The sequence below is a fragment of the Pan paniscus genome, chromosome 11 (assembly GCF_029289425.2).
Source record: "Pan paniscus chromosome 11, NHGRI_mPanPan1-v2.0_pri, whole genome shotgun sequence".
Taxonomy (NCBI): Eukaryota; Metazoa; Chordata; class Mammalia; order Primates; family Hominidae; genus Pan; species Pan paniscus.
In genome coordinates this window covers 69321381-69347136 of record NC_073260.2, presented here as the reverse complement: position 1 = coordinate 69347136, position 25756 = coordinate 69321381, and the positions used below count along the sequence as shown (strand labels likewise).

The 25756-nt window shown below is 41.9% G+C and overlaps 1 protein-coding gene across 3 annotated transcripts in view; it reads right to left on the bottom strand.

Annotated features, from left to right (window-relative positions):
* The window catches only part of MAMDC2 (MAM domain containing 2), a 176160-nt gene that overhangs the window by 75589 nt on the left and 74815 nt on the right, over positions 1-25756 (bottom strand). For all 3 annotated transcript variants that reach the window (XM_003806363.6, XM_034967604.3, XM_055091886.2), the window contains exons 6-9: positions 17601-17857; positions 12403-12496; positions 3735-3878; positions 210-475 (exon numbers count right to left, since the gene is read on the bottom strand). In XM_003806363.6, coding sequence (XP_003806411.1) covers positions 210-475; positions 3735-3878; positions 12403-12496; positions 17601-17857 — 761 coding nt within the window. The remainder of the gene's footprint in view (positions 1-209; positions 476-3734; positions 3879-12402; positions 12497-17600; positions 17858-25756) is intronic.

Sequence of the window (25756 nt, the reverse complement as noted above, 5' to 3'; positions counted from 1 at the left end):
TCTCTAGGTGGCTGTGATTCAGAGACCCAGAAAACAGAAAATAACTGAAGGATTAACCTGTATGTGGCTGGGAGTAGGGTGTAAGGGTGAGGCCGTAGGCCTGAACAGAAGGAAAATAATACATCACCAGTTGACAGTAGCTAGACGGACATTCACAAAACTAGTCCAGCAACTGAACATGGATACAGGAGAAATTGGCTCTACTGTACCTTGGTAGGCATGGGCTTCTTAAAGGTGATTTCAGCTTGCATCCAAACACCCCTTGGGGACTCCAACACAGACCAGATCTTCTCTTGAACCACATGGTTCTCTTCAAAGATGTAAACTGCTAGGGTGTCACTCATTTTTAAAAATCCATAGATGGCATAATGAAAACGCAGACAATACTGCAAGTTTCCTGGTAGGGAGGGCCCATAGAGCCTTCCAATGTAGCCAGGCTGAGATGTGAACTTTGTGTTGGCTAGCAGGTAATACCCTGCAAAGAAGATAAAGCATATCAGCAATGCAAAATAATCTAATCTAGATTAGCAAGTGGCAAAATATGATTAAAGTAGAACTAGACGGCAAAGACTATCAGCTATGCTTTAAATGATAGAAAGCATTTTCTAATGTCTGTGGCTTAAGTGACAGAAAATATCCATGTGCCTCTATTGAAATGATACCTCATTCAATTCTAAGTAAACTTTATAAACCAGTACAGATTTTCTATAGAATATGCCCAGATTCCAGTCATTAATTAGGATTTACACTTTTCATGAAACAAAAAGGATGAAGTCATCTTGGAGATACCAGCTGCCTGGGTCAACCATCTGACTTAGATTGTACATTCCGAGGACTGAACCATAGTGAATGGAAGGCCCAGAGCAGATTTTTCCTTATTATCTCCTTAGTGACCGATAGAGATGGTGGGATTTCAGGCTGGCCTGGCAGTCTTTGTGGAAGTTTGTGTGTCTGGGCAGAGCCTACTCCTCTCTTGGTCAAATGTTAAACCTGCCCTTGAAGAGCAGGTTTTTCATCAGATGGATCCTCCCAGGTGCTAAAGATCTATGTTCTTCCTTTATTCCTTCTAAACAACATAAAGAAAAATAAGATCAGGAACCTCCCCCTCCCACCATCCCCATGGTCAATTTAAAATGAGTTCGTGTATCCTGGAAAGCCTGGGCAGAAAAGAAAAAAATAATAACACCTTATTTTTTCTCTTTCTTTTTTCTGCTCCTCCTCCTGTCAGTTTTCTTTTGGGTGCCTCAGTCTTTGTATACAGTTTAGTTTTACCCAGTTATTTAACTCAAAAGAAGAGAAAGACATGCCAGAGCTCTCTATCCCTCCATACACCAAGAGGCCATATGAGGACACAGGATAAGGTGGCCATCTGCAAGCCAGGGAGAGACCCCTCACCAGAAACCACCCTGATGGCACCTTGATTTTGAACTCACAGCCTCCAGAACTGTGAGGAAATAATGTCTGTTGTTTAAGCCACCCAGTCTGTGGTATTTTCTTATAGCTGCCTGAGCAGACTATTATGGATGGCCATACAACAGCCAGAAAAACCTTTTTGAAACCTCAGTTTCATCTGTGTTTTTTCTGCTTAAAACCTCTCAGTGGCTTCTCATGTCATCTATAATAAAATTCCAAATGCTTCCTGTGGCCTGCCACACCCAGAATCTCCCTCTCTGACATCATTTTCCTCCATTCTCCTCATCACCATTCCTCCCCACGGTGCAGCCATACAGACCTTCCTATTCTGCGGTGTGACCAGCTCTTTCCAAATTCGAGGCCTTCACAGATGTTGTTCCCTCTGCCTGGGTCACTCCCACTCTCCCAGCTAATGGCAGCTTCCCTCAGAGAAAATTTCCCTGAATCCTGAACCCAAATTAGATTCTTCCCTCTATTCTGTCTCAGAGCTCACTCTTCATTTCTTTCTACTGTGAAAGAAGGGGATCAGAACATGCCACCCAAACTATGTCACTTTGGCATTTTGATTATTTTGAGGTAAAGTCACTTGAGAAATAGCAGAGGCAGGAAGGATCCTTTGACCTCCCCTTTTCTATTATACTTAAAAGCAGGTCATAAAGTTTCCTGTGAACAAGGTGTTCTCCCTGTGCCAGAAAGGGAAGAACATTCTGTCACTAAAGACTGGGAGTTGACACCAAAATGGATCTGTACAAACAAACCTACTAACATAACCCTCATCTTCCATTGTTTCCTCCATATATTTCCTAGTCACTTTCCCACAATTTACTGCCCCTGGAAACTTAAGCCCCCTGACCCTTTTTTGTCTTGCTACTTCTCCGCAATTTTATCATCCTTTGTTTAAAATGGTGTTGAAGCTTTCAGGCCTATCTGCTTCTTTGGGTCTTCATTGTTTTTATGAAGGCTCCCAAGTGCAAGTCAAAATATTAAATAAAATTTGTATTTTTTTCTTGTTAATCTGTCTTACATCACTTTAATTCTCAGGTCCAAACATGGAACCCAAGAGGGTAGAGGAAAAGTTTTTCCTCCCTGACAGCACTTACCACAACCTGTGCTTATAAGTTTGTTTGTGTATATATTTGTCTAATGTTTCTCTTGCCCTTTGAAAAGATTGTCTGCCAGTGAAGGTGGGATTCATTTCAGATTCGTTCACTATTGTATTCCCCAGGAGTTAATCCGCTTGAATGTTTTATTACTTTGAAAATTGACAAACTGAGAGTATGGTGAGTCTTTTTGTCCCTAAACAGCTCCCCGTTTCATCAGTTCACTGCTCCCAGAATTCAAATGGTTCTCTAGAGATGATTTTCCAGTTAATCAGCCCAAGGTCAGAATAGATTTGGTAGGGCCTTTATTTCTACAGGTGAGGCAACCTCTAAGAAAAGAATACAAAATTACAAGCACAAAATTGTGAGGGCTCTTTCAAGGCCTTTCTCAGGCTGGTAGAAGGCAGGGGCCCTGGAACCTAAGCTTCACCAGCTCCACGGTAAACTCACCTCAGTCTCCAGTATATAAATATGTGTTGAGTAAGTGAATGAGACACTGAACTCCTAGAGATCAAGCTCTTCACACTTGTCTCCACTGGGTTGGGCTCCACAAAGGCTGTCATTGAATTAATAGGTAATCCCTACACAAGGAGCACTCAGACTCCTGTTTCAAAAAGCTCCTTGTAAATATATCCATCAAGTGTCCACTCAACATTTTTTAATAGCTTTTCCCCTCACAATAGATTTTTTAAATTATAGTAAAATATACATGGTATAAAATTTACCATTTATCCATTTGAAAGTGCACAATTCAGCGGCATTTTGAGCATTCACAATGCTGTGCAGCCATCACCACTATGTAGTTCCAGATCATTTTCATCACCCAAAGGCAACCCCATACTTAAACACTCTTATTCCCTCTGCCACAGCCCCTGGCAACCACTGAAATCTGCTTTTTATCTATAGGAATATGTCTCTTCTGGAGATTTCTTATAAATACAATTCAACAGATTTTTTTCCTTAAAGGTATTGCATCTAAAGTGAGTTCCAAAATATTTTACAAGGATTTGCCTGTTTAATTAACTAGCAAATATGTTTGTTAACACGGCAACTTGAATTCCAATTTTTAAAAATGGTCAAACACAAGATTACTGATTGTCTTTGCTTCTTCACAGCTGCCTTTTTTCTTTAAGTCGGTGTCTTTGCAGGTGTGAAGTAGGAATGGCCAATAAAGCTCACGACTACCCAAGATGTCCCCACATAGACAGATCCCTGATTTACCTAAGCCTGTAGTGTGGTCTCCAGCCCGATACATGTTTGGTTTTACTTTCACTCGGGTCCAACCTGGACCTTCTTTATCTTGGTAAAAGTTGCAGAGATCTTGCTCAAAATTGCAGCTGGCTTCCACGGCACTGAACAGAAGTTCTGAGCAAAGGACAAGCAAAGTTAATGACAGTCCCAAAGATCTCAAAGGGCTACATCAACTGGTTGACAGATATTTATATATATACATTTGTACCAGGGGAGACCGAAGAAGTAAAACACAACTAAATATCTTTACCCAAAGGGCATGCTGACAGGTTAGCATCAAACCAACATTTCAACATGACAGGAAAATTGTTCTTTTCCTTTCTAAAGGGAGGGGAGAAAGGAGCACTGTTCACATTATAAAAATGAAGTACCCGACTTCAAAAGAAATTTCCTCCCATGGAAATGCAAATCAAAACCACAATGAGATACCATCTCACACCAGTTAGAATGGCGATCATTAAAAAGTCAGGAAACAACAGGTGCTGGAGAGGATGTGGAGAAACAGGAACACTTTTACACTGTTGGTGGGACTGTAAACTAGTTCAACCATTGTGGAAGTCAGTGTGGCAATTCCTCAGGGATCTAAAACTAGAATTACCAATTGACTCAGCCATCCCATTACTGGGTATATACCCAAAGGACTATAAATCATGCTGCTATAAAGACACATCACACGTATGTTTATTGCGGCACTATTTACAATAGCAAAGACTTGGAACCAACCCAAAATGTCCAACAATGATAGACTGGATTAAGAAAATGTGGCACATATACACCATGGAATACTATGCAGCCATAAAAAATGATGAGTTCATGTCCTTTGTAGGGACATGGATGAAATTGGAAATCATCATTCTCAGTAAACTATCGCAAAGACAAAAACCAAACACCGCATGTTCTCACTCATAGGTGGGAATTGAACAATGAGAACACATGGACACAGGAAGAGGAACATCACACTCTGGGGACTGTTGTGGGGTGGGGGGAGGGGGGAGGGATAGCATTAGGAGATATACCTAATGCTAAACGACGAGTTAATGGGTGCAGCACACCAGCATGGCACATGTATACATATGTAACTAACCTGCACATTGTGCACATGTACCCTAAAACTTAAAGTATAATAATAATAATAATAAATAAATAAAAAGAAATTTCCTGTCATGACTGTGAATGTTTATTCATATACTTCTTCACAATTCACAATTCATTCATAAAAATTTTAAAAGAAAAAAGAGAAAAGGAAGAGATTTTATGGGACTCAATCTGTCTCTAAGATGAAGATTTTAGATATATTTTATAGAAACAATTTTCCTTTGTTGCTCAATCTCTGTGTCAGAAGCACAGCTGATGTCTACTTTGACATCAGTAGTAGGAGCTGATCTGCTTGAAGAAAGTCATCACTCAGTTTAAATTGTGCAGGTCAAAGAGTCACAGTTCTGTCATGGGTACTGCTATTGCTTTGACTTTGCTGAGTTCTGGTATTATTTACCCTGTTCTATAAATACCTCACCCCAGATGGCCTGGAGGGAACATAAAAGATTTCTGCTCTTTGAGAAGACATACAAATGGCCAACAGGTATATTAAAAAAATGTTCAACATCACTAATCAGCAGAGAAATGCAAATTAAAACTACACGATATCATCTTAGTCAGAATGGCTATTATTAAAAAGACAAAAATTAACAGATGTTGGTGAGGATGTGGAGAAAAGGGAACTCTTATACAATGTTAGTGAGAATGTAAACTAGTACAGCCACTGTGGAAAACAGTGTGGAGATTTCTCAAAAAAATGAAAATAGAACTGCCATTTGATCCAGCAATCCCATTACTGGGTATCTACTCAAAGGCAAAGAAATCAATATATCAAAAAGATGATGCACTTGTATGTTTATCTTAGCACTATTAACAGTAGCAAAGATAAGGAAACAACCTCAGTGCCCATCAGCGGATGACTGAATAAAGAAAGTATCATATGTACATACAAACTGGAATACTATTCATCCATAAAAACAATGAAATTATGTCTTTTGCAGCAACATGGTTGGAATTGGAGGTCATTATCTTAGGTGAAACAAGTCAGACACAGAAACACAAATACTACATGCTCTCACTCATAAGTGGGAGCTAAATAATGTGTACACACTGATACAGAGAGTGGAATGATAGGCGGTGGAGACTTAGAAGGGTGAAGGAGTAGGAGGGGGTATGGAAGGTAAGAAATTACTTAATGGGTACAATGTATGTTATGCCAGGATGGATACCCTAAAATCCTCACTTAACACTATGCAATCTATGCCTGTAACAAAACTGTATTTGTACCACATACATTTATACAAATAAAATGCTTCTGCTCTTTTGAGAATAACTTTTAATCCTATCAACAATTGGCTTGTAAATCACGCTGTTCAGATTGCCCTCTTAGAACAGAGGGGATGTGACTGTAGCAGTTGGGATACAGTTGGTGCAGCCAAGTGTGATTCTTGTCTGAATGCTGACATACACGTCTAACAATCTAGGGAGAGAGGACATGTGTTGAATAACTGGAAAATTATCTCTAGGGAAACATTTGGGCTCTAGGAGCAGTGAGCCGATGAAACAGCTCACTATAAAAACTTACTATATTCTCAATTTGTCAATTTCCAAAGCAAGAAAACATTCAGGTGGGTTGAGGAACTGACCCAGATTAAAGTGGATGAAAGAGGCATGACAATCAAATGCTACCAGGGATGCAAGATTCAATCTTGGTCCAGAAGAACAGATATCTATAAAGGTTGTTATTGGGGCAATTGGAAACATTGGTGTATGGACCGAAAGTAAGTTGATAATGTTGTATCAGTATTAAATTTCCTGAACTCCGTAATTATCCTATAGTTATGCTGAAGAATGTGTTTGATTATAAAATACACACTAAAATATTTAATGGTAAAGGGGCATGATGTTTGCAACCTATTCTTAAATGGTAGATAAAGCAAACATGGCAAAATCTTAATTTGTAGAGCTGGGTGAAAAGTATATAGGAGTTCTTTGTAGTTTTCCTGCAGATTTTGTCTGAGTTTGAAATGATAGAAAATTAAAGAGCTCCAAGAAAATTAAATTTTAAAAAGTAACTGATTAACAACACATTACAAAAAAAAAATTAGGTAAAAAGTGTTCCTATATAACTAGAACCTGATTGTATCTCAGGGGATATGCCCTAGGAAGTGCACCAGGAGCAAACCCAGATAAGCCAGACTGGAGAAGAGGAAATGAAGAGAATTCTCAATACTCTAAGATGGGTAGATTAGCCCACACCCTGGTCTGCCTGATTCTGTCAGCACCAGGGTATATCTTTAAGCCCTGAAGATAAAGTCTGTGAAAAATGAACAAGATGTTACATGAACAAGGATCCTTTGACATTCTCCCATGGATATTTGAGACCACAGGAAACCCCATTAAAGTATTCAGTATTAGTCACCCCTCTGCTGCTGGGTAATAAAAAAACAAATAAAAATCCCAAATCTACAGATGGCCGTCTAACTCAGGAAATGGGGTGGCACTGCCAAGTGCCATGCACGAAAACAGTAGGTCAGTGAATTCCTCATCAGGAATGAATCTTCCCCCTTCCTCCTTTTTTTTCATTCTTTGTCCCAGCTAGAGAGGGGAGAAGAAGAAATGAATCTTAAAGCAGTGCTCTTGGGCGACTGCAAGAGAATCTTAACTCAGTTATTAGATGTGTGGGAGGGGGTGGAAGGTGGCATAAAAACGTGAAAGTTTACAGAAGTTTTATTCATAAGCACCAAAACTTGAAAGCAACCAAGCTATGTCCTTCAGTAGGTGAGTAGATACATAAACTGTGGTACATCCAGACAACTAAATATCACTCAGCGCTAAGAAGAAATGAGCTATCAAGCCGCGAAATGATATGGAGTAAACTTAAATACATATTACAAAGTGCAGGAAGCCAGTCTGAAAAGGCTACATACTCTATGATTCCAACTATGTGACATTCTTTAAAAGGCAAAACTATGGGGACAGTAAAAAGAACAGTAATTGCCACGGGTTTGGGGGAAGGAGAGGTGAATAGGCAAAACATAGAGAGTTTTTTGTTTGCTTTTTGTTTTTGAGACAGGGTCCCACTTTGGGGCCCAGGCTGGAGTGCACTGGTGCAATCTTGGCTCACTGTAGCCTCTGCCTCCTGGGTTCAACCTATCCTCCTTCTTTAGCCTCCTAAGAAGCTGGGACCATAGGCATGCACCACCATGCCTGGCTAATTTTTGTATTTTTTGTAGAGACAGTGTTTCACCATGTTGCCCAGGCTTGTCTACAACTCCTGGGCTCAAGCAATCCACCCTCCTTTGCCTCCCAAAGTGCTGGGATTACAGGTGTGCACTACCATGCCTGGCCTGGATATAGAGGGGGTTTTTAGGGCAACGAAAATGTATGATACTACAATGGTGGATACATGTCATTATACATTTGTCCAAATCCATACAGTATACAATACCACGAGTGAATCTTAATCTAAACTATGGACTCTGGGGACAGTGATGTATATGAAGGCACAGGGACTATGAGAGACCTCTGTATCTTCCTCTCAATTTTGCTGTGAACCTAAAACTACACTAAAAAATAATGCCTATCAAAAAAAGCTTAAAAGTAAGCCAGGATCACTTCTCTCCATGGTGATAGACTGAGTCATACAGAAAATATTTTTCTGATGATGTGATTATAATATTTTGCTAATGAATAGATTTGAAATGGATTTTCCTGGGGTCTTGAGGAGGTCTGATAAAAAAAAATCTCAAAAGCATAACTCAGGGGCTAAATCTTTTTCACCTAGAGTGCTGCTTCTACCCTGAGACAGTGTCTGATTCCTGAAGATGGGGCCAGAGGCCTGTCTGTGACCTGAGTGGGTGCAGAGGCTTTGCTTCAAGCTTGTTTCAGAGGTGTTAGTAAAGGGCAGATCACAAATTTAGCTGCTGGGAAGTGCAATGATGTATTTGAAGCATAGGGAGGAATCAGAGGCAGTTGGAAGCCTCTGAGCATCTGTTGATGATCAAGAAAAAAAGAAAAAAGAACTAAAGCCCCTTTAAGCAACTTACCAAAAAGCATCATAATGTAAGGTTTAGTTAATTACTTGCTTTCTGACATTTGGACTTTTTAGAAATGAGAAGCTTTGAAGATAATCTAATTAGCGAGAGTGTGTTGCAGTTTGAGAGTAGTTGGAAACATTTCTCATCGTTTCCTCTGCTCCATGGAGTTCACGGAGAGAAACTCAACATCGGTCCCACAGACTAAAAGGCTCATCAGCCCCTAGAGTACTAAAAGATAGATACTGGGGGCAGTGTGTTCTCTACACTGCTAACCTTGCAGGGTAGTTTTACTCTAGCATGTGCCAGCCCAAAAGCAGGCTGAGACAGCTCAAAGCTGGCTTGGGTAGGAGAGGCAGTGGGACCTGGCACCACACTGAAGACCAATGGGGAAACAAGGGCCAGAGTCACCGACTAGGCTGTGGAGACCCTTGGGGGCATTTAAGATAAGAAAGGCTGGGGCAACCTTAGCTGTAGCCTAGGCAGTAATTGGGCCTGGGTTTCCAAATAGACAGGAGGTTGGGGCAATGTGTTGTCAGTGAATGGCCAATATTGGGATTTAGGTAGTGATTCTCTGAGAGGTGTTCCCATGAGTGTTAGGATATACCCAGTCACTGGGTGTGGGGTGGACCCAAGCCCAGAAAGGAGATTGGGTCTGCATATGGCAGAGCAGTAGAGCTCTCAGTTTGAGGCTGGGCTTTATGGCAGGATTCTAGAAGTGAATGGGATCACCTCTTAGGCATTCAAAGATTTACAGACCAAAAGGAAGGCTTGCTCCCATCTTCTAAACTTTGGGACAGATGTGGTTGTGGAGGGGGAGAGTGAGGGGGCAAAGGGATGGAGAAGAAAGTGGGGGATGGTCTCATGGTCCTCTGGAAGCACCGGGTGTGGGGGGCAGTTCATTGGAGGGCCACATGACATTGCTGTTGAGTACCTGTGACTATGAGATGGGTCTCAGGTCCGGGAGACTGGATTAACTCTAAACGCAACCAGATGGTGGGAACAAGATGCTTTGTATGTTGATATGATTCCTGTCTTAGCCTATTAGGGAGATGAGGGAAGAAAATGCTAGATCCAGCTGGGAAAAGCAGAGACAAGAAGTCTGGAGTTAACCAAGTTAAGGAAAAAACGTTGGCACCTGTTATGAAACAGAAGGGCATAAACTATTTGTGAAATGTAAGATGAAGTATGAAAATTAAAAGGCTCAGCTTCTAAAGACTCAATCTGGCCCACAGCTGCTCAATGAAAGACATAAAGCAGGCTCCAGCTGACACAATCATCAAGCTAGTGCCCTTTGCTGGTTCTCTTTAGTTGCAATCTGACCCACTGTTCTCCAGGGATGGGTGGTCATATTTTGAAAATAAAGTAAATAATACTGTCTCATGATGAAGCATTTTCTGTGTACCGTACTCTGTGCTAAGGCCTTCACAGACATTAATTCATTAACTTTCCCAACAAGTCTATGAAACAGATTCTTCCGTCTTTGCTATAGATGTGGAAAGAGTCTCAAAGAAGTTAAATAACATGACCCATGCCAGATAGCTTGGAAGTGGCAGAATAGGGATGTGAATCCACATTCCTGGTGGATTGAGCATAACACTACGATGATGCAATTAAACCATTTAAAGCCAAGCTGGCATAGTGGGAAGTTCTGAAGATCAGTATGGAGCCTTGGTTAACCGAACTGTATAAGAACTCATATCTGCGGAAGTTCCTGCACAGAAGGAGTCTGTGCTTTGCAGACTGAGGGATCAACAGCCCTCTTAACACATGGTCCTTGTTTTGCTGGAACCTTTCTTTTCCTTTCACCAGACAGACCACCTGTGTAGTAGGAAAGAGCTCACACAAATTCTCTTTTTTTCAAAAGGAGGAGCATTTCTGAACATTACTTGTGGGTGATTCAGTTGGTTCTGTTACTTCCAGCTGCCTCTTCACCCACCCTCTGCCCAGCGCAGATATTAGATAAACACCTCTTCTACCATAGACAAAACAAGGGAATATAAATTTCAGTGTCACTGCCTAGTGATAGAAAAAAGATTTTGTCTAAAAATAATGATAAAGAGGTTATAAAATTACTATGAATGTAATTGAAATATCAACTGATAGGATTAGGGAGGAATCAAATGTAGAGAAGTAAAACAATGTTGGTTTCTGTGTTCTGTCAAATTTAGAGACTCTTTTAATCTTTGATTATTGTTTGGATTAAATCACTAAAAAGTATGTAAATCTAATCTGGTTCTATCTGTTTTACAACCTTTTAAAAAATTAGAATTAGGAAAAATAGTATTCAATTTCAGCAAATTAGTAGATTTCTGTCTAGTTTCGGGGTAACAGTTTAGCTCAAGTTGAAAATATTTTTCCATGTAAACTGTGGCTCACACCTGTAATGCCAGCACTTTGGGAGGACAAAGTGGGAGGATCCCTTGAGCTCAAGAGTTCAAGACCAGCCTGGACAACATAGTGAGACCTCATCTCTACTAAAATAAAAACCAAAACACTAGCCAGTCTCAGCTGCCCAGAAGGCTGAGACAGGAATATCACTTGAGGCCACGAGTTTGAGGCTGTGGTGAGCTGTGACTGCACCACTGCACTCTAGCCTGGGTGACAGAGCGAGACCCCCCAGTTCCCCTTCCCAAAAAAAAAAAAAAAATGTCTTAGTCCCCTGATTTGCGGAATGTATCTGAAATCATATTAAATTACAAACCAACTCTATCTTGAGTGAAAGACCTCAAACGCCAAGTTCATAAATTACTTTCCATGCTACATAACCAAGAATAAGGGCTCACTAATAAGGCGGGGTGACCATAATGTCTCCCTTGGTCTCTCAAGGAAACAAATTCACTAAACAGTAAGGTCAATTTTATTTATCTGGGTTATCATTACTATATTATCCTTCTTATTATAAAAAATTTGCTTTCTAATTCACTTTGAATCAATTTGCTTACCTATTTTTCCAGAGAGTAAAAATAATCCTCTCATTTTAAACATCAAATTTATGAAATCTCAAAACTGATCATGATAAAATAATTTGAGGGTTCATCCTGGAAGTGGAAAGTAATTTAATTAAGAGCACATGCTATTTAGCTAAAACTATCTAGAGATGTCTACCAAATACTAACGTCTTTAAACATGAGACCATTTATAAATTTTGGATACATACAGTTGGAAAGGGTTTTTAAAATATATTATTCTATTCAGTAGATTGTGAGAGCTTTGTCCATCTACCCAGCCACCCATTTATGGGCCCAAGATATCCTCTAAAGAGAAAGATGGAGTGAGTGTGTGAGAATAAGTTAGTATTGTTTAATTTTCTTTTCCTGGAAAGGAAAGATGAAACCTTCCTAAGATAGGACAACTGGCTGATGGTGTCAGAAACATTAGATTCCCTCTGTGAGGGAGGAAAAGAGAGTAATATTCCAGAAAAATGACGTTTGATTAAATAATTTTTTAAGGATGAGAGAAGGGGAAAGATATGAAAATTAAAAGCAATTAAAACAAGTTCTGACCACAAACATCTGTTGAAACAGGAACATCCCAAAATGCAATGACAAATAGAGAATGCTCACCTGTCTGATTCTGGCAGTGAACAGGAGAGAATGAAATATCATCCAGGGCAACATAACCTCCCTTGGGACCATTGAAAGCAACTTCAAAAATAACCTGCAGAGGAAAATGGCATGCTGTCACATGTTCACATATTTTCGGTTTGGCTTAAGTGCTCTTAATGATTTAAAATGACATGTCAATCAAACCAGATGAAACCAAGTTACAAGGACTCATGGAATCAGATTTCCAAATATGAGTTTGGGCAGCACCCTCCTCAACCTACAGTCTCTTTTTGGGAGAATGAAACTGCTATGATCTGAGTGTCTGTGGGACACTCACAAATTCTCAAAAGTCATACGTTGACATATGAACCCCTAAGGGAATGGTAATAGAAGGTGGGGCTTTTTGGGAGGTGATTAGGTTTTGGAATGGGATTGGTACCCTTATAAGTGAGGTCCAAGGGAGCTCATTTGCCCCTTCTGGAATTTGCGGACACAATGAGTAGGTGCTATATGGACCAGGAAACAGGCCCTCAGCGGACGCCAGATCTGCCAATACTTTGATCTAGGACTTCCCAGACTTCAGGACTGTAAGAAATACATTTCTGTTGTTTATAAATTACCTAGTTTATGGTATTTTGTTATAGCAGCCTGAATGGACCAAGACAGAGTCTCTAAAGTTGCCTTTTATTGATGGATATGCCCCTCTTCCTTGAATGTCAGCTGAAGTGCCTATGTCATTTCTGCTAGAACTACAGAACTAATTAGCATTATGAACTTCAATTAAAGGAAAATCAGCTAAGAAAGTAGGCCAGGTTTTTTTTTTTGTTTTTTTTGTTTTGTTTTGTTTTGTTTTTTTACCTCCCTGCCATCCCTCAGGAGCAAACATCCTCTAAGTTCCTTTACTTCTTCCTATATGAACTCTACATCAAGGCCTGGACAAAGATGCAACAGTCAGAGGTGAGAACCCCGATCTCAGCATGTCCAGGTATGTTCCAATGGTTAGAAAGAACATGGGCCAGTGACTTCAACCCCTTTAGTTTTGCTTTCTTCTCTACCAGCAACTTTAACTGTGAGCTCAGTCAACCACCTTCTGCCTGTGACCATGGGGGAATCAGATGTCAGCACAGCCTTCACCTGTGCTGGAAAAACCACCCAGGTGTGCATTCCTCTTGTGTGAGTTAATAACCTGAGAAGACGCAGCATGGAACAGGGCTTGAAACTTCAGTGCCTACAAAGTCCAGGCAAGTAGTAGAAATGCAGAAGTGGGCTTGGTATGGTGCAGCCTCTTGTGAAATAGAGACAGAAACCCTGTCTAAAAGGGCAGCTGTCACTCAGCCTCATCAATTGCTGATATGTGGGAAGTCAGGCCTGTTATGGGTTGACCTGTGTCCCCCTGCATCCCTCACACACAATTCCTGTGTTGAAGTGCCAACCTCTAGTATCTCAGTATGTGACCTTATTTGGGAATAGGGTCACCGCAAATGTAATTAGTTAAGATGAGGTCATGCTGAAGTAGAGTGAGCCTCTAATTTAAACGACTGGTGTCCTTATAAAAAGGAGAAATTTGGATGCAGACACTCTCTCACACACATACACACACACACACACACACACACAGAATGCCATGTGAAAATGAAGGCAGAGAGCTACAAGCCAAGGAATGCCAAAGATTGCCAGCACACCACCAGAAATGGGAGAGAGGCATAGGACAGATTTTCTCTCATGGCCCTCAGAAGGAACAAGCCCTGCCAGCACCTTGATCATGAACTTCTGGCCTCCAGAACAATGACATACAAAATTTCTGTTTCTTAAGCGACCTGTTTTGTGCTACTTTGTTATGGGCAGTCCTAGCAAACAAATACGAGGCCTAATGTCTCTGTATCTAGCAAATTATCAAGAGGATCTGACTCTAGATTTTATCTGAAATCTTTGAGTTTGTCAATGCTGGCAATTAATTCGAAAATTAAAACAAAAATAAAATGAAAAACCCCACTCCACAGCCAGACAGATCACCACTGTGGACTAGATTTGACCTCTAGGCTTCTAGTTTGCAGCTTCTTCTGAATAGAATAGTTTCTTGGAAGCAGACAGACCAGAGTTCAAATCCCATTTTCATCACTTATTAGCTAGGTGGGCCTGGATATATCACTGTATTAGTCTGTTTCAATGCTGCTAATAAAGACATACCGAGACTGGGTAATTTATACTGGAAAAAGAGTTTAATGGACTTACAGTTCCATGTGGCTGGGGAGGCCTCACAATCATGGCAGAAGGCAAAGAGGAGCAAGTCACATCTTATGTGGATGGAAGCAGGCAAAGAGAAGAGAAGAGAGCTTGTGCAGGGAAACTCATCCTTATAAAACTGTCAGATCTTATGAGACTTATTCACTATCACGAGAAAGGCATGAGAAAGAACTGCCCCCATAATTTAATTACCTCCCACTGGGTCCCTCCTACAACACGTGGGAATTCAAGATGAGATTTTGGTGGGGCCACAGCCAAACCATATCAATCAGTTAACCTCCCAGGGTCTCAGTTTTCTTATCTATAAAACACCTGTCTTGTAGGACTGTTGAGGAGATTAAATGAGATAATGTATACAAATATCCGAGCACAGAGTCAGGCACATAACAAGCTCTGAACTAATTTTCTATCTTTTTCTGAAGGTTGGTTGGCCACAGTGGTTCATGCCTGTAATTCCAGCACTTTGAGAGGCTGAGGTGGGTGGATCATTTGAGCTCAGGAGTTTGAGACCAGCCTGGGCAACATGGCGAAACCTCATCTTTACAAAAAATACAAAAATTAGCTGGGTGTGGTGGCACATGCCTGTAGTCCCAACTACTTGGGAGGCTGAGGTGAGAGGACTGCTTGAACCTGGGAGGCAGAGATTGCAGTGAGCCAAGATCACTCCACTGCACTCCAGCCTGGGTGACAGAGTGAGACCCTGTTTCAAAAATATTTTTTTTTTTCTGCAGGTTGACTCCCTCTTGAACTTCTATTCAGGGTCCAGCCTAGCTAGCCACTAATTAGCTTGAGCAGGCCCATTCTTCTCCAGCCCTCGGTTTCTTCATTTTTTGAAAAGAAAAAGAGTTTGGACAAAATAGTTCTTAAAGTACCTTTCACCTTAACAGTAATGGTCCCATAAGGACCTGGTACCTAAACTCTCCAAAATCCACGGGGAAGCCTAGAAGTTTGTCTTTGCCAAGGGGGAAGGGCTATGAAAGAAGGAAAAGATGTGGACTTATGAGAAGGGGCAAATTAACATTACAAACTTAACACAGGTCCATGACATTTAGCTCTCAAGGCACTAGCTGGTAAAGAAAGTGAATGGCAAAATTTACACTGAGCCGGTGGGGAAAGAATGCTATTCCTGATCAGCATTTGCTAATCACAGCCTCTGTGCCAATGTGTTCTCTTGTTCAGACAGTCTCCAATGTTTGTTTTCCTTCTCAAAATTCACTTGAGAATGTGATGACATTAAACTCACTGATTTCTTCAGGACAACTTTCTTTTCCTGATGAGTGAGAGCAAATAACACCAGTGAATAGTTCAGACTAGTAGAGCAAAATCACATGTGTTGACCCAAAGGATGTGTATTGAGGTTTAGTAGTGTCCAGAGTTGTAACTTTTCAAGTATTGATTTTTAAAAATTCAGCAACATTTGATTCAGACAAATGTTGCCCAAGGAGTTTATGGTTGGATGGAAGGAGTTGGTAAAGAGAACGCTGTCAGTGTGTGTGTGGGACTCATCTGACTTTGACGGGAAACTTTTGAAGCAGTACATGCATTTCTTTTCCTCCTCGTAACCCAAACTCACAGAAAATTTTCCACTGGGCTGCAAGAACAAATCGAGACCTGGTTGGACTTTGGGATAGGAAATAGCACACATTCTGCAAGAGACACTGTGCTCTCTCTAGAGTGTTTTTTTTTTGCGGGGGGAGGTGGGGAGGTAAATAGGAAGGGGGTGTGGGGAGAGGCAGGCACGCCATCAGTAGATGAAACACATCAGAAACTAAGACCTAACCCTGTTCTCTGCAGCTCTACATCAGGCTAGCAGATGGCACCACCGAAACCCATCCAGAGGAATAATCTGTTTCTCTGGCACTTTAAAGGGAACTGGAGAAGATATTGCAAAAAGCACAAAGTGAAAAGTGGAGTATATTAATAACTTGGGGTAACCAAGACTCTACTTATAGCTCCAAATCTTTATAGCAATCTTATAGCAACCATATTGCTGCACCCACTGATTCTAGAGGTCCTAAGGGGTCCTCAGACAGAGCTGGGCCTCCTTCCTCAGCTTTCGGTCAGATTTTAGTCCACGAACTTAGTTACTGAGTTCTCTGGCATTCACCAGCTGTGTGACCTAGAAAAAAATGTCCAATTTCTTGGACATTCTGTTTTCTTCCTTCTTGTCTGTAAATACGGAGATAATTTTATCTACTTGGCTGGATAGTCAGTACTGAAAGTACTTGTAGCTTCTGAAATACATACATAGATACAGACATGTGTTCATGTATGGGCTTAGAAAAAGGTCGAAAAGATAGTAGAACTTTAATGTTAGTAGTCCTCCCCTTTGTGAAGTTGGCTGAGGGCATTTTAATTCATTTCATTTCTCTGAATTTTCTAATTCTTCTGCATTGAACACGTCACTTATATAACTGGAAAAAGTTTTAAAATGAAGGCATCAAGCCTTCTTTCAAACTAGGGCCATAATAGCAAGTTTATTTCTGATTTTACGACATTATTTATGCTGCAAAAAAAGAAATGAGTCACTTTTTCTAAAAAAAAAAAAACAAAAACAAAAAACAAAACAGTTCACTCAAGTAAGGAAAACCTTCAAAACTGCTCTCAGGAAGGGTAGCTCAAGACTGAGTTTTACTTGGAGGGTTCTGATCTCCTCTTTTGAACCCTCTGTGACCACAGTGCAAGGTTCAGAAGGAGAGGGTCGCCAAGAAGTCTAGTTGGTTAACTGGCTTTAGCCATATTTGTTCTCATAAAAATGACTCTTGCTAGGAAATGAAGGTGATAAAGGAGGCAGGCAAAGGGGACACAGAGGAAGGGAGAGCAGGAGAGGGGCTGAGGATGAGAAAGAGTACGGTTGAGGCACAGCAGAAAAGACAGACTGAGTGTGAGGCTGCACAGCCTCTCCATCTCCAGCCCTGTGTGTCATGTCTGCAGAGTGCCAGTGCACAGCTGGTGCGCACCAGTACACCTACCTCCATGGGGTAAGGAGCATTGAACTCGACCTCCGCAAGGTTCCAGGCAGCATTCCCTGGCCTGTCTGCTTTCCAGATTTCCTCGTAAAGGCCAGCCACATCCCGAGTGTAAAGGGAAAAGACATTGTCATTCCCCTGCTGGATCTGGTAATAAAATGACAGGCAGCCAGCCATGGGGGCCGTGGTCAACGGGGAGATGAGCTGTGCCACCTCCTGGAAGTGCTTCACATAAACTGAGTCCACGTACATGTAGTGGCCTGAAAATCACAGACAGAGCACAGTGTTAAGAGTTGGGGGTGGGGGAGGGGAAAAGGTCCAGGCGAAATGGTGTGATTCTGCATTCTAAATAATCCAGCGGGAATGGTGAGGAGGAAGTGGATGAGTTACAGCTGACAGAGGTTTGGCCATGAGTGGATGGAGAAATGTTGCAGCTGAGAGATGGGTCCATGGGGTTCATTGCACTCTGCTAAATACAGGATGAGACCATTCCTTTTACTTTCCTTACTTTTGATTCAAGTAAAATATACATAGAGAAAGGTAGATGTGTCATCTGTCAAGTGCTTAAGTTTTCACAAGCTGAACACACCCATGGAGAGAAATAGAACATTACCTGAGAAGCCACTCCCTCGCAATCTTTATTTGAGTCATAAGACTGAAGAGCACACAAAGCTTACCATCTATTCTTAAAAGGGCATGGAGAGACCCTCCTGCACATGTTTACAATTAATGCAAGATGTCACCATGTGTTTTTTGAGTGCAACTAAGATTTTGAATTCCAACTATATGGCAATTTGTGTGTTGTTAATAGCATGCAAGTCAATCGACACTGAAATTTGGAGGAGTGAATGTGTGGTACCACTCTTGGGAGGTCTTTGTGGGCTCTGGACCCAGAGGCTGGCCTCCATTAGGGGCATCTTGGTGAAACACAGAAACCATGTGGCAGAATGGAGACAGCCTTGACTTAGCATTGAAGAGAACTGAGGTTGAATCCTGCTCCACTTCTTACTAGCCCTGTGACCTTCAACAAGTTTCTGAGTATGTCTGGGTCTCAATTTCCTGATCTCTAGAATGACAATCAAATACTTTCCTCATAGAGGCAATGAATATTACATGGAGTCATGTATGTAAAGTGCTTAGCGTGTGCCTGGTACATTGTAGCTGTCTAACAATTACAATGCCATTCACAATTCTAGAACCATGCTTGCCCTATAGCCTGTTTTGTATAAAGGGTAAGCTATCATTGTTAGCAATTTTTTATGAATTCATTTGAGTGATGACAAAGAAGTGCTATTCAATGCAGCTTCAACAGAATGCCCTTTCTGTTTACAAGCTCAGAATAATTACAGCTTAATATCTTCATTTCCATGACATAATTTCTGGTTAATAAGAATTCCTGGCCAGGTGCAGTGACTCATGCCTGTAATCCCAACACTTTGGGAGGCTGAGGCGGGAGCATTGCTTGAGGCCAGGAACTTGAGACCAGCCTGAGCAACATAGTGAGACCCCTGTCTCTACAGAAAAGCTTTCTTAAAATTAGCTGGGCATGGTAGCATGCACCTCTGGTCTTAGCTATTAGGGAGGCTGAGGCAGGAGAATCACTTGAGCCTATGAGTTCAAGGTTGCAGTAAGCTATGATCACACCACTGTACTCCAGCCTGGGTGATAAGCAAGACCCTGTCTCCAAAAAATAAAATAAGGAAATAAAGAATACCTTTTCTCCATTATGAAGAGCAGAGCAGAAACAAATATTAGGAGGAGCATATGCATTTATACACTGGACATTTACTGTGTATCTAGTACATAGCCCGGTATGTGGTGGGCTCTCAACACATGGTTATTTAATGTACAGACATGGTCTCAGAAAGGTCCTCATCTCAACATGGCAGAAGGGAAAAATGGACAGGTCAAAGCTCACTTTCTCCTGGTGGCAAGTTGTTCAACATCCTGAATACCCTGAATAATCTTCTTTGAATATAGTTTACCTTATCGTTTTGCCAAACCACACAACAGTGAATAAACAGAGATTACAAACTCAACTTCTCAGAGGAGGCAGCCAGATTAAGTGTATGAGTGAAGTTGATTGAGTCAGGGAGAAAATAGAGAGTGGTAAATTAGTAGCCAGCATTTGAAATCATATTTCTCCCACATCGAGAAACAGAAATCAAGCTTATCTGGAAAAATAAAAACATCTGATAGTCCTGGGCCCATATTCTTATGCGGCAATAACCGGCTTGGGGTGAGAAGCCTGGCCCCTCACCCCCATGTTCTCCAGCCTCCCTGAGAGAGCAGGGTCTACTGCAGCGGATGCCCAGCACCCAGCCCCATGCTGCAGGCTTTCCCCATCCTAGCCTGGAATTCAGGTTTTCACGGCAAATCTATCCATTTTTAAGGGATGCTTCCTGTGTGGTTTGCTAGGGCTGCTGTCACAAAATACTGCAAAGTGGGAGGCTTCAGCAGCACACATGTATTGCCTCACAGTTCTGGAGTCCAGAAGTCAAGGATCAAGGTGTCAGCAGGGATTGTTCCTTCTCAGGGCCGTGAGGGAAGGATTTGTTCTGGGCCTCTCTCCCGGCTTCTGGTGGTGTGCTGGCAATCTTTGGCATTCCTTGGCTTGAAGGCCTCTGCCTTTATCTTTACATGGCATTCTCCCTGTGTACATTTCTCTCTGTGCCCAAAGTTCCCCTTTTAATCAGGACTGCGGTCATATTGGATTGGAGGCCCACCCTACTCCAGCATGACCTCATCTTACCTAATGACCTCTGCACCCATCTATGTCCAAGCAAGGTCACATTCTAAGTCCTGGGGGTTAGGACTTCAACATTTGAATTTTGACTGTGCACAATTCAACGCCTAACACTCCCCACCATATTTTTTTAAACTTTGTATGCGCCAAATAAACATATCTGCAGGCTGGAAACCACTGTAGGCTCCACTTCGCCACCTCTGGGCAGGAATTTTAAAGGAAGAATCGGAATGACAGACTAGATAGAATCAAAGAATCTCTGATATGGAGGGAAGGTCACTCCTCCATATCCCAAGCTTGGAAACCCTCTAAAGCACTCCTGGTGGCCAGCCAGCCTTGACGAGAACATTCTAGTAGTGGAGAATGCCTATGACCAGTTAGCTTCTGTAATCTGCTTCTGTTCTCTAAGAACTCATGTGAATATCAAAGACAGAGATGAAGTCTTCATTGCCCTTTGTAACATGACTTACCAATGAAACAGAATCTTTTTGTGAGATATGAGCAGGGAGAACTGAGTGGAGGAGAGCTACAATTCTTTGTATTATAATGTATGTGTAATACTTTGTTTCCTGGATACCTAATTGCAGGGGCCACAGAGATCCCCTTTAAGAGAACTTGCTGAAGGAACCATCATTGACTGGGTCTCCAGCCACCTCACCTTTGGACCTGCAGGAGAGTTTGTACCAAGACCACACCACTCTGGGCTGCTCCCAGGCAGTGACCAAGCATAGCAGAGGGGCAGGCCATTCTGTCTGCCATGGGGCCCTTCAGCAGCTCCCATCGGCCCAGGTTCTCCTCTTCCTCAGGGGTCAGGTTTGCGTCCTGAGCTGAAAGTTTTCCCTACCCAGGGCATCTTTATGACTTTTGTGGGCTCATTCCTCCATTAAAAAAAATAAAAATAAATAAAGTAAACTTAACATTTTAGTTTATTACTACATTGGCATAAAGAGGTATATGATGTAGGCTAGAAATTATTATATTCATTTTACCCTTCCAATTTTCAAATAAATAAAATTAAAATATTGTCATGGACCCCTAAAAATGCCATGGCTCCTAGGCACTATGGCTGCTGTGCCCAATAAGGACACTGGGCCTGTCCCCAGCTACTCTGGCTCCTTTCTCCTCAGAGCCTTCATAGCCATCTCTCCCAGGAAATCTCTTTCCCACCTAGTCCCAGCTTACTGTCAGCTTCCACAGCCAGCCTTGTTGTAAATTCATCTTCCTTGCAGATGACAGACATCTGAGAGTTGTCTTTAAAGGGTAGTAACTCACCTGCTGTGTGGACAATATTTTGTGCATTTGCAGCCAAAGTGCCTCACTAGCAACTTGTGCTCAGGATGCTAGGCCAAGTGAACCACAATCACATTTCTGATCCAAAAAGCATCCAGAAAACACAACACGATCTGCCCAAAGTGAGTCAGAGAGGCTGCTGGGAATAAGACCAAGACTGCTGACACTAAGTCTCATACAGAACCACCAGACTAGACCACATGCTCTTGTACCCTTTTTCTTTCCATCATTCATTTGTTGCCAAAGCTGGGTTCTATTTACTGACAATTTGAGCAACATTAAGCTTCTCATTGGGGAACAAAAGGTAGCTCATCATGAGTTTACTATCTCAGTTGAACTGTTAGGGGTGATTCAGAAATTGTCATTCGGGTGTCTGCCCCAGGAGAAGAGGCTGGAGGAATGACAGCCAAACCAGGCTGAGTGTGTCATCAGATACAATCTGTTCTGAGGAAGAGGAGTCAATGGGTAGGTGGCTGCAGGTGCCATTGTATTCTCCTTTCTAAAAACAATGATGGTAGCCTGGAGTTCTTGAAAAATTTTGTCCAGTGTCTGATATTAGGAGAATCTTCCTGCCTAGTTCAATGAACCCAACACTCCTATCTGGCATAGGGCTCTAGAGCTTCCAGAACCTCTGGAAAAGGCTTTTTTTTTTTCTTTGTCAGATCTTTAAGATTCAAGTAGGGTGAAACTAGGTATAGATGGACTTTAAGTAGACAGAATCCTTTAATCTGCCAAATCACTGGAGACCCTGCAGGCCACAGAGATTCTAAAGTATTACAACTTGAACTGAAAATGAAAGAGGTTATATGGGGGAAATGGGTTCCCCCATAAGATTAAAATTGAGAAGCTTATTGCCACTCCTCTACAATCTGTTCTGCTTTGCCATACACAGAGTGAAAATCAATCTATTATTACCTAATTCTGGATTATACACAAAGAGCCCGAGGTTTCTAGGCAAAAAAAAAATTCAAATTCAGTTGAAAGAAAGATCACAGTTCTCAGTCATGCTGCCAGTGCTCAGGCCCCTTCTGGGATGGAGCATGCAGTGCTGGTGTATGCACACTTGCTCCTGAAGAGGCCGTCTGTTCCTTTCTTGCAGCAGCCCTCTGTATTAGCTGAACTTTTCATGTGGAACCAGTGGCCCCTGGTAGTCAGCCATTTCCCCTTGCATTAGGGAAAGAACTTTAAAGGCGGTTCCTGAATGTTTATTTTCAAGCAGTCTGGCTCACCAGCATTCCCCCAAGACTGCCCTTGGCTTGGCCGCGGTGCCAGAGGCATCCTCTGACTCAGCTGTGATGCGCCCTGCTGGCCACATTTGCACTCCAGTTGTGTTGTCTGCTCCAGTGTTGCTGGTTGTCTGGACAAGCTGTCTACCCAGTAGGGCAGACAACCTGGTCTGAAGAGATGTATGCCAGAGGGAAATACCCACTGGTCTGCTGCCATGGTGAGCAGACAGCACCCAAAGATAATGAGTTATGATGCGTGTTTTTCCACCCTATGAGTCTGACAGTTATCTTCACAAGCCTTTAGTTGTAAGGGTTTTGGTGGCCCTTACTATGATAAAGTCAGACTCTAGTCTTTTTATACAGCTTTCAAGGATGACGTAAGCATGAATGAATATTACGTGAGACTTCTCCTATCTGTGCTAAGACCTCAAAGCCCCAAACAATAAGTGACAACAACCTCTATTTTCTAAAGAGTGGTGCTAGACTGTCAATATGCTAAGTGGCAGCCCCTGGCACCTACCCCAGCTCTACAAGTGTTAGCCCATCTCTCCCTTGTAGCCTGTGCATATGAGAAGGCTCGAGATGAATCAGAGAGATTGGAGATGGGGTTTCTATAAAGAGTTGGGTTAGAGCTGCCCTGCTATGTGTTTCCTTTTGACCTCTCCAGGGAAGGCAAGGGGATTGCTTCCCTTTTCTTACCTTGATCTAAAGGAGGGGGCTTAAGCGAACCACTCATGGAAGAGGTAGAGGAAGGAAACTGCCATGTAACCTCATCCCCTCCCTTTTGAGCAGAAATTTCTGAGCTCTGCAGTTGCTCTGGACCTTGAGATGAAGGTGATCAGAGTTCTTGAAAAAGCTTGATCAGTGATACTGGAGTGTGTGTGTGTGATGCAGAGATGGAGCCTGGCACTGGTGCATACATCTAAAGGCAAAAAACTGACTATAGGGACCCGTAGGGGAAGAGTAGAGAAAAAGGAGTTTGTTGCCAGTGAAATGCACTTCCAGAGTTTGAAGGGGCAATTTAGAAGGCAGCTGGGCTACAGTACCTTAAAAGGACTCTTCTCAAGAGAACTGCCTACCAGTGCGGTAATTCCATTAGAAGGGAGCTGGTAGGGCATACCGTGACTTATATGAGCTAAGCAGGATTCACAGATGGTCAGCCAGAGAGTTGCTCATCCCTGTCTGTCAACACTAAAGTGGGATCCCCCATTGGCCATGACAGGAATGCCAGAATTTGGCCATGTGCTGTATGAAGGTCATCAACTCTAGATTAAATAGCAAGAGGCAAGTGAAACCTTTTGTCCCTAGCCTTTGCCTTTCTGTTCCATCCCCACCCTGCCCATTGCCTCCCAACTCTGAAGCAGCCAGAAGCAGTACAGTAAGAGGGAGAAGAAGTAGGGAAGAAAAAGGTGAAGTATGAAGAGACAAAGCACAAACCTTTCTCTCTACTGCTGTTGTGTGGCCCAGTCTCTGGGAAGATCTGAACTAGATGAGACATTGCAGTTGTGACTTGACTGCATCTAATCCTTGAAAATGAAGGTGTTTATTAATACCTGAAAGTAACTGGAAAGCCACAGTAAGTCATCCAAGGGCAGAGAAAGGAAATCCAGCAGACCTTGCACAAAGAAAATGGTAACAAAATTAAGAAAGCTGCTTCCCTACCGAGTACTTACACCACGCACCAAATGGATCAATGCAGAGAGTAAATAAATAAGTCCTGTTAAAATGACTCTTGCTCATTCCAAACTGAAATGAGAAAAGAGTGTCACGAGTCATGGAGAGATGATCCAACCATCTCATGATGTTTGATGGAATTAAATAACTCTAACCTTATTTTAGATTTTGAAACCTTGTCCAGCTTCTTCCAGAATAGCACCACAAGCAGGCTTGGTTTTTTAAATCTTAGCAAAGAGATGCATCCCTCATTATTTTTCCAGCAATCATCTTTTTTTTTTTTTTTTGCTAAGGTATGTAGAAAACAGTAATGATCTGAGCTGTCAGTAGGTTACCTCCTGAAAGATTTTGTTTCACTTCATAAAATATGAATAAAGAAACCCATATGTGATGAATCAGAATTAAGAAAATACAGGATAAAAATCACATCCCCTCCAGTATTCCAAAGATGTCCCATCACAATTCCTACTGCATTATTTTAGTCATTTCCATCATCAGACAATAATTTGGGGGAACAATGCTCATTAAAAACCTTGACTCAATGTTTGGGGCAGATTGTTAGGAACATACAAGGAAATGAAGGAAAACTCATATCACATTGTAGTTTTCAGAAATTACATTCACTCTTTGCTTTTCTACAACACAAAGACTAGCACTCTCCTGGGAAGACTTCCCTCAACCTTCTCTGCAGTTCTGAAATTCCTAAGTAGACAATGAGCTTCCCTTCTACGTGCTGTTTCTCCAGTTTTTACCTGAAAGCAAAGGCAAAAGCTGCGTCCGGTATATGAATGAACACAAGATGAACTCACATAGAGCAAAATCTGCTGTTGTGGGCAGACATCTGAACCATTTAATCTTTACTTTGCCACCCAAATTGATAGAACTCCGGGGAAATCAATATATGCGGTAGAAAGCAAATATGGTAAGAGAGGGAACCTCTTTCCTTTTTAGAGCATTGGAGGGTTTGTTTTGTTTTGTTTTAAAGAATGATACGGATCAAATCTTTGAGTCCTATGGGCAGAGCTTTTCAAATAAAATATTTTAGAGTCTTTTGAACTCATCATTTTTGGCCCTATCTTCTATAGGGGAAAGACTTACAGAGGACTCCAGGCATGAGGACTGTGTGTGTGTGTGTGTGTGTGTGTGTGTGTGTGTGTGTGTGTGTGTGTGTGTGTATGTTGAGTGGGGATGTTGGCTAATGAATGGACAAAATATTAGTCCAA